Source organism: Echiichthys vipera (assembly GCF_963691815.1).
Source record: "Echiichthys vipera genome assembly, chromosome: 10".
NCBI lineage: Eukaryota > Metazoa > Chordata > Actinopteri > Perciformes > Trachinidae > Echiichthys > Echiichthys vipera.
The window spans coordinates 23,978,386-24,001,123 of record NC_139835.1 but is presented as its reverse complement, the minus strand read 5'-3'; the positions used below and the strand labels follow the sequence as shown (position 1 = coordinate 24,001,123).

The window sequence follows — 22,738 nt, the reverse complement described above, 5'->3', positions numbered from 1 at the left end:
TTAAATTCTGTCTGTCCCTACCCAGTTTATGGTGACTGGAGAAAATTGATCTGTGAGAACCGCTGGCTGCCACATGTCAGGAGCCACATTGGTCCCTGACCAAACTAAATAAATAGCGATCCAGAGAGGATCAAAAAGGATGATTTATAACATTCACAGATCAAATAGACTGGAAAGAGACTGGAAAGGGTCTCCTGCCCCACCCTCAGCCTGATACAAGCTGCCTACATGTATAAAATGGTTTTAGTGTAACCAGAGAGCACTCATTGCAAGGATTGTCTCCTGCACTTTTCTCCTTTCAACGGTATTTCTGAAACCATGACGCCAGGAATGGTTAAGGAGAAGGCCAGGTCACTGTGCACTATCCTTTCTTTTATCACTCTTTCTCTGTAAAGTGAGAGAGATATTATTCCGGCAGACACCTTGACCCCTATGGGCTCCGCTACTCCGAGCTTGAATAAAGCCCTTTGAAAAAGGAGATATTTTACATTAATGGACAGCCATCCAACAAGTTGCTTCAAAGCTCCCTCCCCAATCACCTGGTGTCCCATGGAGAGCTCGCCCCAACGTCAGCTCCATATCCTCTTTGATTCCCTCTATCATCCTCATCATTAGAAGCTGACATACAGGCAGGCAGGCGGGCGAGCAGTTGGCCAAGCAGGCAGGGTCGTCGAATGCACGGATGCACACGAAAAGCTTTTCAAGTGCAGAGAGGCTGACCTTCCAAAGAGCGAGGTCAGCTCCTTAACACACAGCCTGACACATACTGAGCCTTGACACTCAGGATCCTACGGAGTGCTGTGTATACGTGACACAGCATGGGTACCGCCGTGTAGACACCACATCAGATCGGAGAGTCCAAACTGATGTGTGTACAGTCCACAGCGGGACAGGCTTCCTTTCCAGCATCAGATCATGGATGTCCAGCTCTGCCGTCATGCAGCTCGAAACAAGCAACGTCAAACATCGCCGCCGGACAGACTGAGCGTAAACTCTCTGTCCCTTCATTCAATTTGAATTACATCTCGGGGCAATGGTTATAACTGTATCTACTGGATGGAAATGAGGTAAAAGAAAACAGCAAGAAGGGGTAGAATCAATCTTTCTGGAAAATAAGACTTGTGGGCATCAATAGCCTGAGAAAAAGCTAAATACATCAAAAGACTAATGGAATAAATTAGGATCATTTACAGCATTAACAAGTCAGTGTCATTCTCAGAGATGAGTGTGTATCCGCATTCTCAACTTCTACTGTATGTCGATCACTGATAGTGGCTTCCGAGTGCCATGTCTTGTGTGAAATGAGTGGGAACTCATGAGTCACAATGAGCGTACTTGTTTTTCCTTTTTTTTTTTTTTACCACTCGAGAGCTGGCGTTTTGCATCCTGCTGTGCAACTCGCGATGCCATTTAAAATGAGCTGTAGACTATCGCAGGTGAAGGCTGCCTGCCTGAAGTGTGACTGTGTATGCATTTGTTCATCCGTCTTCACCAGTATGTGTGTGTCGGTGTGTTTGTGTGTTAGCAGGCTTCAAGTCATCGCAGATGGGTTTTGACAAGTGGCACGCTGCACTCCAGAAAGCTGGAGTGAGATGACTGACTAATTCAGGCTATGTTGATAACTGAGACGTAGCCGAAGGAGATTCAGGCCTTCACTCTGTCAGTTGGAGGCACACTGTGTTATCTGTTATCCTGTCAGGGCGGACAACAAGACATAACTAGCAGGATAGAAAAGAGGGAATTTGTAAATCGTGAAACCTGCTTGTCAATGTTGGTCAAAACTGACAGCCTGAGGTGCAAGAACAGCTAGTTATTACACACTATTTATTCACTTTAATTAGCCATGAAAAGATCTCATTACAGCTCTACAGTTCATTACGAGCTGCATTGCAATGTTTTGGGGAAATTAATTCCCAAGGCTATGTTTCCATTTTGTTGGGAAAATGGAGAAGGTAATGCTCATCATTTTAGTATCTTTACATATATAATCTATTCTCTGCATAATAACGAGTAAATTGGAGTTTTGTTCATTTATAATTATGCAGCGGCAGTTTGTTTCCAAGCGATTTACGTCTAATTTGCAACTCCCAGTACAGCTGTCTCCACCAATAAAGTCTATCCAATTTTGTTTGCCCAGACTACTCACAACAGCTAACAGCAATAATTACGTTTACATCTCTATTAGGCTTTCTTTTAAATCAATATTTGATTTCAAGACGGAATATTAAGGTATCCAATTAATTTACATTTACGCAGGATTCCACAGACAATTAATTAACGATAATATTTCCCAGCCCTACCATATGACAACACCTACTGTATCATAAAGGAACAAAACCATGCTCAGAGAATTTTACAAAAAGGTACGAATTAGTTGTTTGAATTCTAAAAAAAAAGTCAATAAGCACAAACAACGATGTTCTTGAGTGCATAAGAAACTGAAGGGGACAAAAGTCTTGGTAGATCAATGTCAGGATGGATTTCTTCTCAACTTGGTGTCGTTATCTGTTAATGTGACCAAGGTGCTAATAAGGTGAAGAAGGTGTGAAAACCCAACAAGTAAATGGCAAACGTGTGTCTTGAGCCCACGTGTGAAAAGTGTAACTAATTGCATGATGACAACAAATGGTCAGTGACAGCGTATTGGGGCGATGGAGAACCAGACCATGCAAAGCTTTGACTGGAGGCCTGCACACACTGTTTCTGATCTATTAAATGTGGTGCTTTATTTTGGTAAGAAATAAAAATCCAAGGCGAGGTTGATTAAACTTATTAAAAGCCCCGACAACGATGATGGAATTGTTTTCACCTTGGTCAGTCTGTGTGTCATCATATCATAAATGTGGTCCTGGAGACACTTACTGAAGCAGGAACTACCACAGAGGTCTTGAGTATTTGTATAGAATAGCCAGTATAAATGGTTCCTATTGTTTTGAAGTGGGGTCGTATGAGGTACTTATCAATAGTGAGTGTATTACCCACAGTAGATAATTGCTAGTACGCCGCCAGTTTGGATACGAAGACAGGAGTACTGACATTGAAGCTGCTGATGGGTGCAGCAGCTGCAGCCAAATGTGCTTTAGTCTTAAAGAAAGGCCCACCTAAAAACAAATCAATATCAGTTTAAGTGTATGCTATATTTAGAATGTGTTTAACAATTTACCTTGCCATCAGACAACACTTTCCTTTGACACTACATAGTCTCAACGTATTCTTACGAATAAGCGTGCAGACTGTGTTACGCCACAAATCAGATGTTTGAGTCAGACTTTCCGTTGTGGTAGCGATCATGAGAGTGACGACCAAATGCCATTTACTGAGGAGACAAGAGGATACCTTTATGCGCAGGAGTATACAAATGAAGAACTTTTGCAGAGGAAGACTAAACAGCTGAAATTTTTTTTAGAAACTTATGCGCTGACACTGTGCTGTCAACAACAGTAAAAGTGTGAATATATTCTAAACATAGCAGACATTTAAACTTCAATAGATTTTTTTAGGTGGGCCTTTTTCATGTGGCTCAAATGTGTTTAGCTGCTGCCCCCATCCACAGCAGTACAATGCTTAGCATTCAGTTTGGTATTCCTGTCTGTTTCTCAAAGCTGCTGCGAGCACACAGTCATCTAGTGTAGGTAATCCACTGACTATTGAAAAGTGCCACATACAATTCAAAAAAGACAAACTACATATTTGTAAAATTCTTGCAAAATAAGAGAGGTATGGCATTGCTTTTCATTTACCCTGGTGCATCAACATCTGTTCCATTCATTTTCGCCTCATACCATTCTTTCATCTTTTTCTCTACTCGTCACCTTCTCCATCATCACTTTTCCTACTGGGGTTACTCTCCAAGTGTTGCGTCGCACAGCCCACGTAGCACAGAGCATTGCGGGCTGCGGCTCTGCCAGTGAAAACACAAGAGTGTAACAGGATAATGAGAGAGGGAGAGAGGGAGAGAGGGCCTCTCTGTTCTCTGTCTCAGCATTTTCCAATCCCTCGCTCGGCCTCAGTCCTCGCCCTTAACCCACGGTATCTGGATCAGCTGTGTGTCTTTCAAAAGATGCTCAAAAGACCTGAGAAAGCTATGACTATCTATGACTTATACCGACATCTAAAAAGACACACATGGAAAAGACGCCTTTGAATCCCTCCTGTTTCTATGAGCTCCGACAACGGACAAGCGCTCTTCAGTCGTGAACATCCAAATGCTAATCACAGCGCTGTCATCGCTCTCCCATGCACCCTGACCTCTGGTTCGCCTACGATACTCTCCCAAAGGACACTTATTGACGATAAAACACAAACACACACACACACACACACACACACACACACACACACACACACACACACACACACACACACACACACACACACACACACACACACACACACACACACACACACACACACACACACACACACACACACACACACACACACACACACACACACACACACACACACACACACACACACACACACACACACACACACTTGGATTTGAAGGCACAGGGTCTATTTTCTGGCTGAGCAGCTCACATCCCGTTTGTAAGTCTTGGCAGCCTGACTGGGAGTTTCTCTCAAGTCTCCTGGGTCCTGTGAGGTGCTGAGCGCACAAGTATACAAACACACACACACAAGAACATGTATATACACGGATGTAGATACACACACCGACACACACTCAATACAAATGTTCAGTATTCATAATTCAACTGGCTTACACTATTTCCCAGGAGCTCTTTCTGTCAAGAGTTTAGTCATTTGAATCCACTTAAATGGAGAGCAGATCTTTCAGTGTCCTCTGGAATAACACAGTAAGCAATGAACTGAGGTCACGTATCAGTTGACAGTTGGCTGCATAATTTATGTTAAGTTGAAAATCTATGGTGTCAGACACAGTTCATGCATAGACCATAGCTCATATATTGACTGCGCTAAAACCAGAAAAAGTTAATAGACCGTAATAATGTCATCCACTCTACAATGTGCCGTCTATTCTTCCCTCGCTGTAAACACAAAGGTCTGTCTCCTGACCAGTAGCTACCGGGACAAGGAGAACAATCGAACAAAAAAATTGTCCGGTGACAAAGTTTAACAGCCAGGGTTAACAACTTTATTATTATAGTAAAATAATTGGAAATATTACTAATGATAAGGAAATATGATTTTAAAATTGTGTGTGTGTGTGTTGAAGGGGGGGGGGGGGGGGGTCTGCCTTGGGCGTTCCTGCACGGGCCTGGGCCGCTGCTCCCTAAACAAAGTTTAGCTCTCTAGTACCCGCGTATCCTTGTATATCCGGTTGAGCCCAGAGAGTTATCTATCACTGTGAGTAAGTGGGCGTGTTTATGGTCGTTCAAGAGGTTTGCGCATCAGAGAGTGAAGCATGGATGTCTAAAGTGAAGAAGGGTCATTTACACAAGGAAATGTTTGATAAAAGATCTATAAACCTACATAATAAAAACAATAATAAATAATGTATTATACAGTATTTATACAGAGACCTCTCTCTCTCCTTGTCTCTCCAGTTACTAAATATATGGTATACAAGTAGTTATGACTCTCGTATTATTTTGCCCTCTTATGACATGATGCAAATTTATAGATGTAAGTACATTTTTTCTATAATCTCTACAACCAATCAATCTCTAATATCTCCTCTAAGATTTCATTTTTATAACGTTGCTTACAAGAACCATTAAAGTAGTAACTTTCCCCAAACTGCATCAATGAAAAACATGCAGAATCATGTATGTCTGGTGGTTGTAATCACATCCATGTACTCATAAAACCATGAAAACCCGGAGGGACGGGTTTCTGGCTTTCATATGTGCCCAATAAAATCTACAAAATATTTGTTTTTAAATGGTCTATACACCTACAGATGAACAAATAGTGAATTAACATATCCTGCTTTAATGTACTTACGGTGAATGCAGGACGCCCGCTCCTATCTAACTGATGTACAGAGAGCTGCAGACTGTAACGATATATGTGTATGTGTTTGCTTGCATGTGGATTTGTGTGTGAATGTCTGTCCATATGTGCACGTAGCCTGTGTGTGTTCGCCATGTCTTGTGTACTTGTGTGCATTTGCAGGCGCGTGCTTGTGTGTGAGAGGTGCTCCCCGTCGTGTCGGCCGCGCCACCATGCCATCTGGAGAGGAAATCGAGTGTGAAGTACAGTATAGTTTGGGACCAAGCTCCGTGGCAGCGGCTCAGCAGTTAGTTCATTAGTTCCAAACTTCCAGGGATTAGGAGAGAATCTCTACGCAGGGAGGCAGGGGGGAATCAGGGAGGATGGAGGGACCCATGTGGGGAATAGAGAGAGAGAGAGAGAGAGAGAGAGAGAGAGAGAGAGAGGAGAGAGAGAGAGAGAGAGAGAGAGAGAGAGAGAGAGAGAGAGAGAGAGAGAGAGAGAGAGAGAGAGAGAGAGAGAGAGAGAGAGAGAGAGAGAGAGAGAGAGAGAGAGAGAGAGAGAGAGAGAGAGAAACACCAGGAGAAATACTGGACCATAGGGCACCGAGAGACAGAGAGAGAACATGAGAGAGGGAGAGAGATAAACAATCTTAACCCTAAGGACCCTGGCCAGGGGAGATGGGCGAGAGAGAGGGACAATGAAAGAACAAGACAGCGAGGGAGAGAGGAGGAGAGAGGACAGGTGTAGCCGTCAGTTCCGCTCTGGGGTTTCAACCTGCCCTCCCTCTTCCTCCACCCCACTGATCATACAGATATGATGATATGTGTAAGAGTGTTAGAGCAGTCAGCCTTGTCTTCCCTCCCCTCTCTCCTCCTCCTTCTCTCCCCTCTGGGTCTGTGGTGACAGTTAGCAAGCTCTGGGTGGCTCCTACCCTTTACTCTTTTTCTCATCTCCCTGCCTCATAAGCAGCCAGCATTACTGCCAAGACAGAGCGGAGACATTTTTGGAGTCAAAGCGGCAGGCAATTAAAGCGGGCACTGCCGGATTTCAATTTTCAAGGGGAGGGGGTGGACTGACCTTCATAGCGTACCTTTTTGTCATGAATATCCTTTCCTGTTTTAAGGTGAAGGTGACAGATAATGAAAAGAATACATTAATGAACACATAATAGGACGGTGGTTGTAGGCAGTAGCCTCATTTTAGGCCTATCCATGCATACCAGGTAACTAACCTCACATTTCACCTAACCCATTGTTGCCTTTACCAAAGCAGTGGTTCAGGATGGTATTTATTAAGCTCAGTCTCTGCCTTTCTCCCATTCGCCCTCCCTAGGAAAAAAGCAGACATGCATTACAAGACCATTGTTGAGGCCTGGCATCTCTTGGCAAACAAGATGGGTTGTCATGGCGAATATAATCGCAGCTATGGTATACACTTTAGAAAGTATCAGTGCAAATACACTCACGATGTAAAAGCTAAATCTCTTTTATTTATGAAAAAGTTGGTGCCATAACAGATCTTCATCTGACATCCTGGGAGCACAGGTTAGGGGTAATATTGCATTACATAATATTACAAGACATTACAGAGGATGTTAAGAAAATCTGCTACAAATTATTGTCTGGGGCTCTTCATTTTGCATTGGTGCAATTTTTCAACTGTGTATTTACTGATGCAAGCAGATGTTCAAGTGTCCAGCAACATGTGCATCTGATTTATATCTAGCTTCATCATGTAAGATCTTTACAATCAATTTATACTGCAGATAGTTCGGTCCAAAGCCACTTACAATATCAACGTCAGATGATCCAAAAACTATAAGAGCAACCACCCCGAATAGAAAATGTTTTCAGAGAGCTCTGATGATTTAGACATCAGAGTGTCATCATGGTGGTCTGACAATGACTGACACAGTACAATATAGAGTACACTGCTATATCACTACAGCAAAGAGATAAGCTAAACCCTTGAAGAACCAAACGTTGCTCTTACGCCGCTAGCAGCCGTTTTGAGAATATTTAAGTGGTGACTTCACTTTAAAGTATGGTATAGGGCTGTCGTCTCGCAGGTCTCTGCTGATCGTGGTGGTGCCTCCTGCCGTGGTCCTGCATGACGCTTCCTGTTACTTCTATAACTATTAGTCATATATACTGTCACTAGTCTTATAAATTATAAAATTTGTAGCCATAAAAACACCATCAGTTGTATGTCTTGCTGTACCGTAGCTGCTCTTGCCCCCACTCATCATTGATCATGTTTGCCATAATTATTATCATTTTCATATTCTATCACCTTAGATGTGCGTGTTCCTACTATTCTGCTGTATTAACTGCCATAACATATAAGTCATATTCACATTACTATAGATACTATTATAGTTACTGTTACTCTTTGCTTGCATCTCTGGAAGTGTGTCTGTCTCTCTGTCTTTTGTCTGTCTTTGTCTTTCTCTCTTTCTCTCTCCTTTTCTTCCTCCCCAACCGGTGCAGACAGATGGCCGTCCTCCACAGAGCTGGGTCTGTCCCACGTTCCTGCCTGTTATAGGGAAGGTTTTCGTTGCCACCGTACTCTACGGGGGGAATTGTTGTCTATACCTACTCTGTAAAGTGTCCTGAGATAACTTTTGTTATGATTTGGCACTATAAATAACATTGAATTAAATTGAATTGGTAAACCATAGGTATCAATTGATCTGTCAATTATTACTTTGATTAATTGATCATTTATTGGACAAAAAGAAAAAAGCAAAATTTTTGTATGTACTATTCTCAGCATTTTATTCAAAAGACAAAACATTTCCCCCTCTTGTACAATGTTCATTTAAACATTTACAGCATGTAACCCAACACAAACTGTACCTTGTTGTTTTAGTAGCAATTAATAACTGCAGATGTAAAAGGCAAGTATAGACAAGACCACTACAGTTAAAATAAAAACAAACAAATGGACTTCGGGATGAAGCCATGCACTGAGAATACAGAGGAAATGTAACCAATATAGCCTAAAATCAATAATACATTTTTCAAAAACTCTATGAAGTTATTATTTCCTGCGCAGTATGTAAATGATATAAGCTGACAGGAAGTAGGACAACTTTTAAATGTGGCCACCTCCTCAGATGTCTTAACTCAGATGTTAAAATTACTCAACAATGATTTACTCAGGTGCAGCGGCCATTTGTATACATTTTTATTTCCTCACACCATATTTTCTCTTAACAAGAACACCGTACAATATATATATTGCAAAACTCAAAACATACATACATAATATAATATTTTCTCAATGCAGGCTTTTAATAAATGAGGACACATGCAATTTGAACATTTAGTGCATAAAGAGAGGCTGCAAATACTAATAATGCTACTAAATATCCCCCTGTGTATGTAATAAAGAGGACAAATAAAGACAAGCTTCATTTAAAAAAACACATTTCAAATTTCAAAACATGGAAATGAATATCCAATACGAATGTCGTAGTAGTATTCTTGCCGGCCTACACACATACACACACTCACACAGCACTGTTCATCCAACAGGAAAGAAATATATCTTAAGGGAAGGTATAACTACACAACAACCCCCATGGATTTCCAATTGCCACAGTGGAGAAAGAAGCTGAGAGTGTGGGAAGTGAAGAAAGGGTGCCAGTAGGAAAGATGCATTATATTATTGGGTAAATAACTAATTTCTATATTACACAGTATGACCTAGCAGACACATAATAGGTTACAGGATTTTTTCCACACTGTGTGAGACTCTTTTAAAGCTAACATGGTGTCAAAAAATGGCTGAAATCTGATGCCATGCTTTGTACTGTGTAGTGTTGATGTAGCTAGATCAGAGAAGGAGATCCTGCATTTTAAAGGGACAGAAACTGCCATTTAGCCAATTTCCCCCTTTATTTTTAGCAACATTTACTGTAGCAGGGCTTTCATGCTATCCTGTAATAGTACAAACCACCAGCTAAAAAACAACTATGAAAGGGAGAGAAAAAATGTATCAAATTATACTTAAATCACAATAGTTTCCTGCAAACTCAGACTTTAAAGTTATAAAAGAATGTCTTATGTTGTAGGTGAAATAAGTGGGTTGGTGAAAGATATAAGTGGGTTGGAGCAGGTTACTTTTGTTGAAATAAGATAGAGACATGTGGACCTGTCACATGCTGACAGGCTGACGTCCACCGCCTGAATTCTCCTTTATCCTGAATGGATGCTTCAGTGCTGCATTCCTTTCCACATTTCCCCTCCAACACATAATAAAGACAGAAGCTCTGTCATCCACCAACTCTATCGCAGGGTCACAGTTTTTAGCCTGTCAGTCACACAAGCCGTCATCTTATTGTCTTTGTCTGCTACAGGAACAGCCTCAAGCCATATCAATCATCTTTATTATCATGACTTAAAAACCTTTGTTAGTTAACTTTTTACCCAGGCCCCTTCTTTATCCCACTCTCCAATCACAATTTCATGGGCAGTTCAGTAGGGCCAATGGGGAGGCCATGTGGGCGGGGGGAGAATGCTTTTAACCTGCTGCATCTGGTGCTTTCCCGCTGCTAACCCAGTGGGACATGGTCACCTTGCTTTAAAGGACTGTGATAGGGGGGCGCCACTGCCTTTATACTATCATAATAGGGTGAAATGTGCTTGTTTTAAACATCTCACTTAGGTAGTTTTCCTTTCAGTAATTAAGACCGAGCACCTGTCTGAAGGAGGGAGATGGAATTAAAAAATCAATCAGAATCACACAGCTGTGCATGTGTGTTTGTGTGCTCCTTGCTGATCTGTTCAAACCAAGCTGCATTTCATTTAAGTGCATCTGTGCGTTTTTTTTGTACCTTTTTGCTTAGGGCTACACCGTCCTCACAATCCAAGACGGCACAGTCAACATCCAGCGAGGCTAGTTTCCTCAATTTTCGCTCATCATTGCCAGGGCAGTAGAGAACCGCCCTGCGGGGTATGTAGCGCAGCGAGGAGCCTGCCAAGTGATGGTGATAACGCCATGCTTGGGTATACAACTGCCAGGCTGCGGGTAGGAGCCAACCACTCTCCCTGTCAACACAAATATAAACATACATAAGCACACAGTGGCACAGAGATACAGTATATGCATGCGTTTGTGTACATTTTATAAATATACACAACATTCAGACAATATGAACACATACATCTTTGGAGCATGACTCTTGAGAACAGGAAGGATTAGACCGTGTTGACGATCTGCCAAAGCAGAGAGATTATAGTATTGTCTATATGACAATTCACCATGACTTCATAACAACAATATTTGTTTTTCCGGGTGGCAAAAGCCAAAGCGTTCTCCGATGGCACCACTAGTAAACAAGCCCTGCCGTGTCATTTAACCAGAGTAAATGGCTTGAATTACTGGGTGATCTGCACCGAAGTGGAAGTAGAATTTATTTACACACTTCTAGGAATCTACAAGTGAAGTTTAATATTTGTACATGAACATTTAAATGTCAAATAATGGTAAATAAATATTAAATAGTAAACATAAGTGATGTTGATGAGAGAAAGCAGTAAGAATGTTTGGGTGATGATCAGTCTGAGGGTGGTGGTTCACATTAAAAATGACTTTGTGGTTTATTTTGGAGATGTTAAAGCATGTCATTTTACTGTGAAGAACTGAATTATGGTCCAGGATGTTTTGACAACATTGATGTTAATTTGGACGAACAACAGCTCCAAATGATTAAGGCGAGGAAATCTTGGTGTCCAACTAGGGCCGAGAGGAGCACACGGCGTTTTCACCAGTGTTAGCGTCCTTTTGACCATTCTTGTTAACATAAAGCTAAATTAGGCCTTTAAAATGATATATGGTTACAAAAACGAGAAGTTAGACTATAGTTTAACAACATGAAATTAACTCAAAACATTACACCATCATTTATATTTGTAGGTTAAATGGAAAGTTTGATAGAATTTAGCCAAAAACTGTCTGAATCCCACTATTGGCTACCTTGCCTCATGATCGCTCTAGAGACATGCCAATCAACCAATCATAGCGAACTACAGGCAGTGATGAAGATTTCTCTTCCCCCACCCTGTTTCAATGTTACCCCTTTTCGACCAAGCCAGACCAAGTTCTAGTGCTGGGCTGGTGCTGGTTCACTGTTGGTTCAACTTGGGAACCTTCTCAGAACCCTTCTAGAGAGCCGAATACCTACTTCTAGCTCACCAGCGGATTACTAACACACACACACACACACACACACACACACACACACACACACACACACACACACACACACACACACACACACACACACACACACACACACACACACACACACACACACACACACACACACACACACACACACACACACACACACACACACACACACACACACACACACACACACACACACACACACACACACACACACACACACACACACACACACACACACACACACACACACACACAGAGTGTGTTAAGAGTGAAACAGCCATTGTGCTTGGCACACTGATTAAAATCTGTTCAGAAAGTTTCTTTGGCCGAAATGCTCTGTTACACATTTTTTTCTTTTAGGGCTATGTTTTTACATAGGGGAATGCTTTGGATGCACTGTTCAGTGACTTGCAAAATAGTTTAAAAAAAAAGAAAAAATACACTGTTAAAAAAAAAGATTGTGATTGATATTTTTACCATATCGCCCATCCAAATATGTACAGTGTTTATATTAGACATGAGGATCCAAAAGGAGGCCTCTTCCTCCAGACTAGAGTAAAAGTCTGGAAACGTTTTATTTGGGGAGTTCTGTTTGCCCTTCAGCTGTCCATTGAAGTGAATGAGAGACGTTGACCTGTGCTTTGGAACCCTTTGTTGAGAACAAACTCACCCAAACACTGAGCCACTCATATGCTAATGTTGCCACACTGCTGAATATCTAGGCAAGGCAGGAAGTAAATGAGTATGGGGGTCAGCAGTGGTTGAGGCTGAGTCATGAAAAAAATTTTGGGTAACACAGAGTGGCTGTAGTACTGCAGTTACTTGTTAATGTTTTTTAAAAACATACTTTATACCTTTATACCTACTTTATATGATTATTCTCGATTAGTCACACAGTGACAAAATGGATAGATATAATTAAAAATGTACAAGGTCCATGACATTGTTGTGATAAATGTTCATATCTAGAAGCATTTAGAAGCAGCGTGACTGAGCAACTGTGTGCGTCAGCAAATTGAAGGTAAAGACATGCCCAAGTTGCAGCATAAAAATAAAAAAATGATTTACTTGGATTGTCACACAATGAAATATGAAGTTGATCAGTTGTTGACATGCTCATCATCACCACATCTCCCACCTCTAAACGCACACTCTGATGTGTCCAGGGTTCACACACAAAGTCACAAGCGCAAAAGACACACAGTGATTTTGGCTTGTGCCCCCCCCCCCCCCCCCCCCCCCCCCCCCCCTCCACACACCCACACACACAACTGTGCACACCAATAATCACAATGATTGTACACACGTCTTAATTATTTGTTCCGTCAATCTGGTCTCTGAAACAACTGGCCCTAATGAATAGCTCAATGTTCAGGATCAGATATATCTAATTACGGTGAGAAACAGCTTCTCCCACCACTAACTCTCGCTGGGTATCAGAAGCCCTTCTAGGGATCATATTTGTAATTAGTGTCCTTCTTTGCATAAGGAAGACAATACACAGAGAGAAAGGGGGGGGCATTCCTTCTGTTGAAAAGAGGGGCTAAATCTTTCTCTCTTTTTGTCCTGAGCTTTCTAAAAAGGACCAAAAGTCGCTTCAATTGCCACTTAATCCCGTCAACTACGCTTCCACATGCCCTCCAGTCCCAATCAGGCCTAATCTGCACTGAGATGTTGAGGTTGTGGTAGGCAGTTAAAACAAATTCAGGTTTCATCAAGCATTTTAGTGCTTCCAGATACATGGAGCCTATTTAGACTGGGAACAGTTCTCACAAAAGGCGTAGAGAGAAAATATGGCTGGTTGGAGGAAAGGCTATGGCACACAACAAGGCAAATTGTAGACCAGCAGAAAAAAACAATAGAGCTCACAGTTATTTCAGGGACCAAAAGCTACAGGGCCCAAATTGATAAAGAGAAGCAATAAAGCAAACCACACAATTAGAAAGGGAATCAGTGGGTATGAGGATGGCGGTGAAAGTTGAGTTGCAGGAGGCTATTGAGACCTAAATGAAATCTATTCGGTGCAAACTGCTCAGGGGGAACGATTAAAAAGCCACACTAAGTGCACACTTAAAAGGCAAATATATTATAATGTAAAGGAATCACGAAAAGATGATGGCTGTAATATAAGAGTAGGTTTCATTATGAAGGAGGAAAACTGAGAAGGGGGGAAGGGAGTGGGGTGCCTTGATGTTGGCTAAAGACAAGACACCAGAAGCAGAGGTCAATAACAGAGACCAAAATCAGCATTTTTTCCCCCTCTTTATTCCACTGAGCTAACACTTCCTGCTTTTTCATAGCTCACAGGAGGTCTCATTTCACAGTAAAAACTGACCATAAGGGGTAAAGACAGAATAAAGCAGGTCCTTTTCTTCCCTCGTCCCTGCATGGAAATTACTGCAGGTAATTTTACTAAAAAGTAGTTCACATGGACATGAATAACTAATTGATCGGGTCATTAAAGTATCCCGTTTATGTGTTTGAGGAGCACAAATAACGTTAAACGAAACAACATAGTAGAACCAGGAGTTTATTAAAAACAGTGATTTGAAAGACTGATCTACTGGCCCGGGTACCAGCTCCTCTTGCAGTAAAAGTCCATTCAAGTCGATTACCAAATGCAATCCAAAATGAAGGAGCCCATCGTCGCTTTGTTTTATGTGTAGGAATACTTATCATGCTACTGCAGAGGTTTGGTGTTATTTTGAGCAGTATTAGTGGTTAAAAAAGACGTTTTAATGCCTTCACCGTACTTCCCCGAGCTAATCAGTGTTAGCCATGTCCGGATGTTAGCGACTCTTCCGGATTTCTCCATTCATAGTTGTTACATGAAAAAGAAAAACTGTCTTGATGGCTTTTTTGATGTATGTTAGTGTCGAAAAAGACTATGGAAGGATTTTACGCTGGAATTACACTTGAATTGATTGACTTGTTAACTTGTTTTAGCATTAGGGTTTGACAGATAATAGATTAAATGGCAGAAGCATTAAACATTTCGATTTTCCCATAAAAACCGAAAGGAGCCGTTTGTAATGTCTGGCAGCAATAAACAACATCACAGATAGACACAAGCATCGCTGTAACCAACAGGGATGTTGTCATCAAATACACATCACTTCCATGCATGCAATTCCAGACATTTTTATTTACACCATCCCACATCTTGGCCCTGTACTTCGAAGTAAGCTCAACATACCCAAGGCATCTTTTGGTTATCTGACTTCATTAACCCTAACAACTGTAGTCAGCGAAGCAGTCACGCTAAGCAGTCACACGACGGTGGTCATCAACACGATAACACGTCCCAGGGTTTCCAAATCTAGACAAGCGCACGTTCCCAGTCAGTGTTTGCAACATGTGACTAAAATTTAAAAAATCTAATCTAAAAAACCACTAAAATTAGACAAATATCAAGTTAAACACATAATCCAGGTAGAAAAGTTTGGCTTTTATATCACTATATACACTTGTGTTCTATATATTTAGCAGTCCCCAAAGTACCATATGCACCGACGTTGCCAATTTTGTTTACTCTCCCCTCTTTTCCTTCCTCTTTTACATGAAAGGTCATGATAACACAGGGTTGTGTGACTAAATTAGCAGCTGTAAAGTGGTGGGACCTAGCCACAGTGACTATGTTTACTAGTCTGGGATCAGAGGCAAGTGTGTTAGTGGGTTTATATGGTGCTGGGTGGGACTGGTTCTCATTAGTAGAGGCAGCAGTATACCCAGGCCCAATAGCTTTAAAGGGAGAGGATGAGGGGAGGATAGGGGGGTGGAATGTGGTAAGAGGGTGGTTAGCTCCGTGTTAGATGAGACATGGGCCTTCATTTAATAGTTTTGCAGATGCAACAGTGCAGTATGTCATATTTGGACCTGCTGTCTAACAAGTAAGTATCGTCAACAGCCAAAAGGAGATTGTTCTTATAAACCTTCTGGCTTATTTTTTCCTAAAGTATATGACACTTCTCTATGCTAGCTGAGCAGTGTTTTACATGCAGATTTGGTGTCAGTATTCCTCCAACACCAGAGTGTATCTTGGACAAAGGAGTTCCCTGGTAAAGAACTATCAACTGATCTTCAATCCAACAAAATGGCCTCTGATGATCTGACACTCACTGTACGTGTGCAGTCTCCAATCCACCTTGAACCACATATCCTTGAACTGTACACCTTATCTTCACACTCTCATACATCTATGTCACTGGTATACACTTTTTTTTTTCATCTCCTTATCTCTGAAATCCCCCATCATGTAATCCAGACAGGTGCACCAACATTTCCCAAGGTAACAGGTAAGAGCATGTCACTAAGAAATTGCACTCTAAGTAAGGATCAGGGATTTGACATTTATACCCATGCTTCTGGCATGTAGGGGTCCAATGAATATGTAAAATCTAAAGTTCCTCAAAAAAGTTCTCCTTATTTTTTATTTATTTCCAAGTAATATTGAGATTCCGTGATACACCACTATGATGTGTAAACTGATAATAACAAGGGCATTGGCCTAACTCTCAGAAGATTTTATCTGAAATACCTGAGTGAATTGTTTGAAAATTGCATTAAAAATGTCCATCATATATATTTTTCTATCATTTCTATTGCAATGTTAAAAAAAAAAAAAAAACAGTGGCTGGGCTGCATTACGGCAATATTTAAGACATCTGGGTGACGCTTTGCTCTGATCCTTGCATATTACGTTCATTTTGTACTAAAGTTCGTTATAAACAAAAAGAAAACACTCAGTACTTAAGTATTGAAATTAAACCATAGCATAGAGAAATATGCTTTACCATGAGGTTATTTCATATAAAGACATTCGTTTGATTACCAGAAAGCATGCTATATTGTCATTACAGTATATTCTATCGAGATATGAAATGACCTATATCGGGATAGAATATCGCCCAGCCCTAAGGTCAAGTAATAAAGCCTTATGAAGAATAGAGAATAGAATAGAATAGAGCCTTATGTGAATCAGAATGTAACCAAAATTAAAAGATCTCAACGTGTATAAACATATATAGTGTGTATAGGCAAGTATAATGATCTCACTGAAGGCTTTGTTTTATTTGATAAGATTTAGGTGAGATTGAAGATGTTGATGTTTTATTGCACATTGCATGATGACTAAAGAGCTTGAGTTTTTGGCAAAACGTCCATTCTCATGAGTTTTGGGGTGGAGGTCTTTTTGGGATGGATTTTAAGTTGATAAAGATCTTGTTCGCAATGTCATATATTGAAGTTGTGTTCTTGTCTGACACATGTTTCAAAATAGCAGTGTTATTGTTGGTGTCTTCTAAAGTAAGGGGTATATTGACCGGGTAGGACAATAAATAACATAACTATGTAAATGCCAAAGAGGCTCCTTGAGCGGCGTACAGTAGTGGACAAAGGTTTGTCCAATAGACATAGGAAGGAAGAATATATTAGTTTTTAGTAAATATTGAATTTGACATAAGATCTATGTCATCATATCAAGTCATTTCTGTTAGTGACCTGCAGTCAATATTGTATTATGAACAGCCTGAAGTAATTGCTTCACTGTGATGACATGATAATCACTATTTCTTGTAACTCCACTGGCCTCCACCTGGCAGCATAATAGCCTAATTCAGGTGGTAATATTCATCCTACCACATGAATTATTGCAGATAACAAGAGGCCCACTCCAAAACAGACCCTGACGCCAGCTTTCCTCTCAATATGTAGATTTCCACAATTATCTCCAGCATGGTGGTGCGGACAGAAGCTGTGTCTAAAATGCACAAAATTAAAGATCTGTGTTTCTACCCCACAATAATCAGCTACTTCTTAATATGCAAACTACATTTTGAGGTCTGTGGTGCTTAAGATTCCAGATTAAATTTGATGAAAATAAAGATGAATAAAGAGTAGGGAGGAAATCAATGCTCCTGAAGCATAAACAGGCTCTCCGTCTGGTGAAAGCTGTCTGCAGGTGGGAAATAAAATGGTCAAAAAGTCATCAATATTTATCTAGCTTCGTGTCCACCTACACGTTTTTGTTTTTTCAAATGAAAAAGAACTGAAACATTCCCCAAATACGGCCCTCATCACAGCAGGAGAAGGTTTGTGTATGAGTTTGTTTTTTTTCACACCGCCTCAGGTCTGAGGACACAATTGGATGGTAGAGAAATGCTGAAAAATTAACCAGAGACGTCCAAGACAGGTAAAGGAAAGAATCAAACACTTTTGTTCTACTTTTTCTCTTCTCTGCCCCCTGCTCTCTTTGCATGCCCTCCAGCAAGTTGGAGCTCGGGATGAGCAATCCATCCCCCTCCAGATTAGATCAAATGGAGGTTGCAGAGTTTACTGGGGTCTGGCCTCTCAGACAAAAGCATACTGGACCCGATTACATTATTACTAAATTTACTGTTGACAAATTGACAAAACAAATTATTTAAAATAATCAACATTCAATTTTCTCTGAGCAGTTAAGAAAGCAACATCACAAAAATGTAATATCATGCTCCTACGAGAAGAAGAGATCATGGTTTACCCACTAAATTTAGCATTTCATTTTTGACGGAGAGTTTGGAGCATCCATTCTTCTTTAAATCTCACTTCCTCTGATTATATCACCTTTGGACTCACATCTTCCTCATCTCACTTTAAAAAGCTAATTCCAGTGACAACGATGTCCCTCGCCATCACCAATACCCCTTACTCCTCCTCCCATCCATGTCTTCTCCCCCTTTCCGGTCTCATTAGTTTGGGTTTTATGCCTTAATCTACACAATGAGGATGAAGTCATGGCGGTTATCTTCAGCAGCCAATGTCTGTCTACCTGTAATCCTTTTCAAAGTCCCCGGCTTTCTCCCAGCTCACAAATCGGCACACAATGCTTTTATGCAAGGCCTCTGCCGTAATGCCCAGAGACGACGGCAGACTTCTTTTCTTTTCTCATCCCTCAACATAAAACTAGCTAAATCCCACTCCTACAGAAGAAGGGAGATGTCTTCATCTAGGTCTAAGGACGGGGACAAGTCAGAATGTAAAAGATATAAGAGCTATCAAGCTGTTTTAGATGAAAGTTTTGATGTCCGTCGGGCCATCTCTGTCTCCATGTGGGTGTTATAAAACTAGATACATCCATTCAAGTCATTATTGATTATTGTGTAGTTCATGGTGTATATATAGAGTGTGGGCTTCATTAATATGAAATAAACAAAATAATAGAATAGTTTACTCTAGATGGCAGTAAAAAAGAAAAAAAAATCAATGAATGTATCATTAAAAGTTAATTGAGCAGGGAGGTCAAATAAGTTGCTTAATTCGAGGAGGGCATAAGGGGGTTAGCTTTTAACTTAGCATTTTTATTGACTCTGGCAAAACAAAATGAGCGGGCTCTGTAGGATTGTGCACTCTGCATTGGCCATTCAGGCCTTCAGAGCACTATTGTAGGACTTTGAAGAGAATGAAAGGAAGCCCCACTGGTGGAAATGCAGTGGAACAGCCCCACAACAGGCCACAACTGTTCCCTTATGCATGAAAGCCAGGGACATAAAAGACAAGATGGACTTCTGAGGTAGGGCCAAAAACAAAGGCAACAAAAGTGCTGATCACGAGGGGATGACACGACTCGTCTCAGCAGAAGGAGCAAGGAGAAAAGGGGCAGGGGACAATAGCACTCCCGGCCAAATGACAAGTTGAAGAATTGAAAAATCCACACAAGAAGTGTCTTCTCAATTCACTAAACCCACAAGAGCTGGATGACTGTCGGCTGGACCCTGGTCAGTCTGAGGGGGGTGGACTATAACTGCACACAGCTTTTGCTCTCTCTAACTTTCTTTCCCAAATCTTTCCCTGTTTTGGCAAGCTACTTGGCAAGGGCAGAGACAGACTGGGGTGATGGCTTTAGTCTGCACACACCAAACCGAAACCAAACCAAACCTAATCAAAGCGTGGTGGGTTCCGCTCCTGCAGCTTCCGTTTTGATCTGCTGGCTGCCTGTGTGTCTGATCTGTTTCAGTTTGTGCCCTAAACACAATTATGCTACTGCCTAACCTCCATGGAAACAGCCAGACGGACAAAAACATGTTTGCTCTCATTTAAAAGGCATCCTTGTTTTTAGTGACAGTATTTGGCTGCTGATATTTGTGCCAATGTTTCAGACCTCATACTAAATAACGCGTCGTTAATAAGAGCACTTCCTGACGATTTTCACCCTGTTGGCTTCAAGGCTGGGAACAACCGTTTTTGTGTTTTTAATTTCCCATCATAGGAAATAAATACATTTTCCAATATGAGAGAGCAAATACTCAGCTATGAGGGTGGTTTTGTGATATACTTCAAATGGAAGGCTAGGTTTGATTTAAACGTTCAATGCACACAGCAGAGGAATTTGTGTGAAAATATGACTATTTAAGAAATTAGCTTAATTTTGCTTACATTGATTATTCATTGTTTTCACAAATACATATGAATATCATGCATTGCATATACAGTAGAACAACCTATTTTCTAGTGAATACAGAACCTAGATATAGGCCTAGCTCTAAAGTAATGGCTAGGACTACTTGTTGTAAGCCAAATGCTTCACCAGTGCACTCCACAGGTGAAGGCCCTCCTCCACGATAGCCTGAGGCCTATCCCACAATTCTTCACACATACCCACGGGCCCTTTCACTGGCCATCACCCTGTCTGATTAATGGATCGATGTGGTAATTGATTAGTGAAGAGGAGGTGGGAATAAGAACATAGGTCAAACGTCAATAATGTCCGCCTGACAAAAGGTGGAAGACGTAAAATGTACCAGTGATAGCCTGCAGCCAGACCTCTACCCATCAAAGCCCTGGCAGGGCTAACATAAAGGCCCCGGCCTATTCTCCAACCAGCCCTGCCCTCCCTCCCCAACGCTCCTTTTCTCTTGGTAATGCTGTCTGTTAAAGTGACAGGAACCATTCTGGGAGCTGCTTGTCAGCTCACCTTCATAAAACAAGCCGTAAAGCAGCAAATAACAGGCTTATATGGCTTCATTATGCTGGCTATGCAGGATCACAGCCCTGGGCTCATGCGTGAGGGGGATCGGGCTGGTGGTGGAGAGGCGGGGAGAATGTTGGCAGGGCAGCCTGGTTCTCGTGGTGGTTTGTTGTCAGAGCTGCTGTCACCATGTCCATGTTTGCTCAGGACAGAGGACCACTTGACCCCCTTCAACCCTGTATTCCCCGAAATCCAAAGCAGGACAAACAAAGAGGTTTGACTCACTTTCGGGACTCTATGACAGCTCAGATTTCTTTGGTACTTTGGTGAGACTGCCACATGCTTTATCCTTAAATTTGAATCTATGCCCTGCTACAACACAATATGTTAAAGTTAAAAGATTATATTCTTATTTAGTTTTTTCTTTCTGACAAATATTGTCCATAATCAAGCAAAAACATGATGGTGTATCTCAATGGTTAAAGAGTAGAGATGAGGAAAGCAGGGCCAGATGGAGCATGCATATGCGACAGTAAACCTTTGGCCGTGGCAGGGCTGGACGTGAGAGAGATTCTCATTTATTCCATGCAAATATTTTTGGGCCGTTTCACAAACTGACAGTGGGGGCTGAGAGGTGGTCAATATCTCAGGTTGTGTCTCCAAAACATTTCCGGTTTTTCAGAGTCTGCCACGGGTGCCTGGCAAGTCAGCAGCAGGGGCAGCAGTGGCAGTCAATGTGTGGGCCTGTGTGCTTGCTTACCAGTTTGTGGCACAAATAAGTCCCTACTCTATGGCATTCCCCCACTGACTTGCTTTCAATGGAAATGTTGCCGTCACTCAGGTTCAGAGTTCAAATGTTGTTTCCAAAGAGCAACGTTTAACAGAGACTCATCTTCTGTACATTGAAGTGCAATCATCACCCCACATATACAACAATAAGGCCTCTGTTAGGGTTTCAAAGCTTCAACAAGAACTATAAATAGGCTGCTGATATTAGCAAGTCAAATATGAAGCATAAAGCTTGACGAACATCTGGTAGGCAAGCTTACACTGTTCACCAAAAGTAACTGTCCCTTTATGTGCTTATCTGTCATCTGCCCAGTCCCAGTCGAGTTGAGATCAGTCACTTATCTCTTTAGCAAGGCTGTGAGGCAGCGCTACAAACACTATCACTGTGATCATTGTATAGTTAATTGTCCCCTCCATCAACATTAGCAGTCTCTTACATGCTAACCAGAGGGGGAAAAAAGGGGGAGCTGACGCACTATTCACACACGCTCTATTCTGAGGCTGACACTTGTTCTCTGAGGGGCGGTTTTTGGTGTCAGGATTACAGTGCAGGGGAGAAAAGAGGCGGAGGAGAGGTGGGGAGCTTTCTCCACAACTCATGTCACTGTGTCGGTCTGTAGTGGGAGCAAAGGAAGGAAGAGAGGAAGGGAGCCAGGGAGGATTGATTGGTGTTTGCATTTAAGCAGCCTCTCAACCAATGGCAAAGCAAAGAGGGCTGCATGCACTAAGACCATCTTCCCAAGACACTAAATAATCCCCACCCCCTGACACATTTTGTGACCATTTGATACACACTCTTGACCATACAGTCATATGAACATACACAAGTCGTGCGATCTAAATATACCTACTTGGATATAAACTCCTCATCAAAAAATACATATG

The 22,738-nt window shown here is 41.5% G+C and overlaps 1 protein-coding gene across 1 annotated transcript in view; it reads right to left on the bottom strand.

Moving 5' to 3' along the window:
• Positions 1-22,738, bottom strand: part of clybl (citrate lyase beta like) — a gene marked incomplete at its 5' end in the record, with an annotated part of 65,145 nt that overhangs the window by 16,954 nt on the left and 25,453 nt on the right. The window contains one exon of the mRNA XM_083921882.1: positions 10,763-10,976. Within this exon, the coding sequence (XP_083778008.1) occupies positions 10,763-10,976 (214 nt within the window). The remainder of the gene's footprint in view (positions 1-10,762; positions 10,977-22,738) is intronic.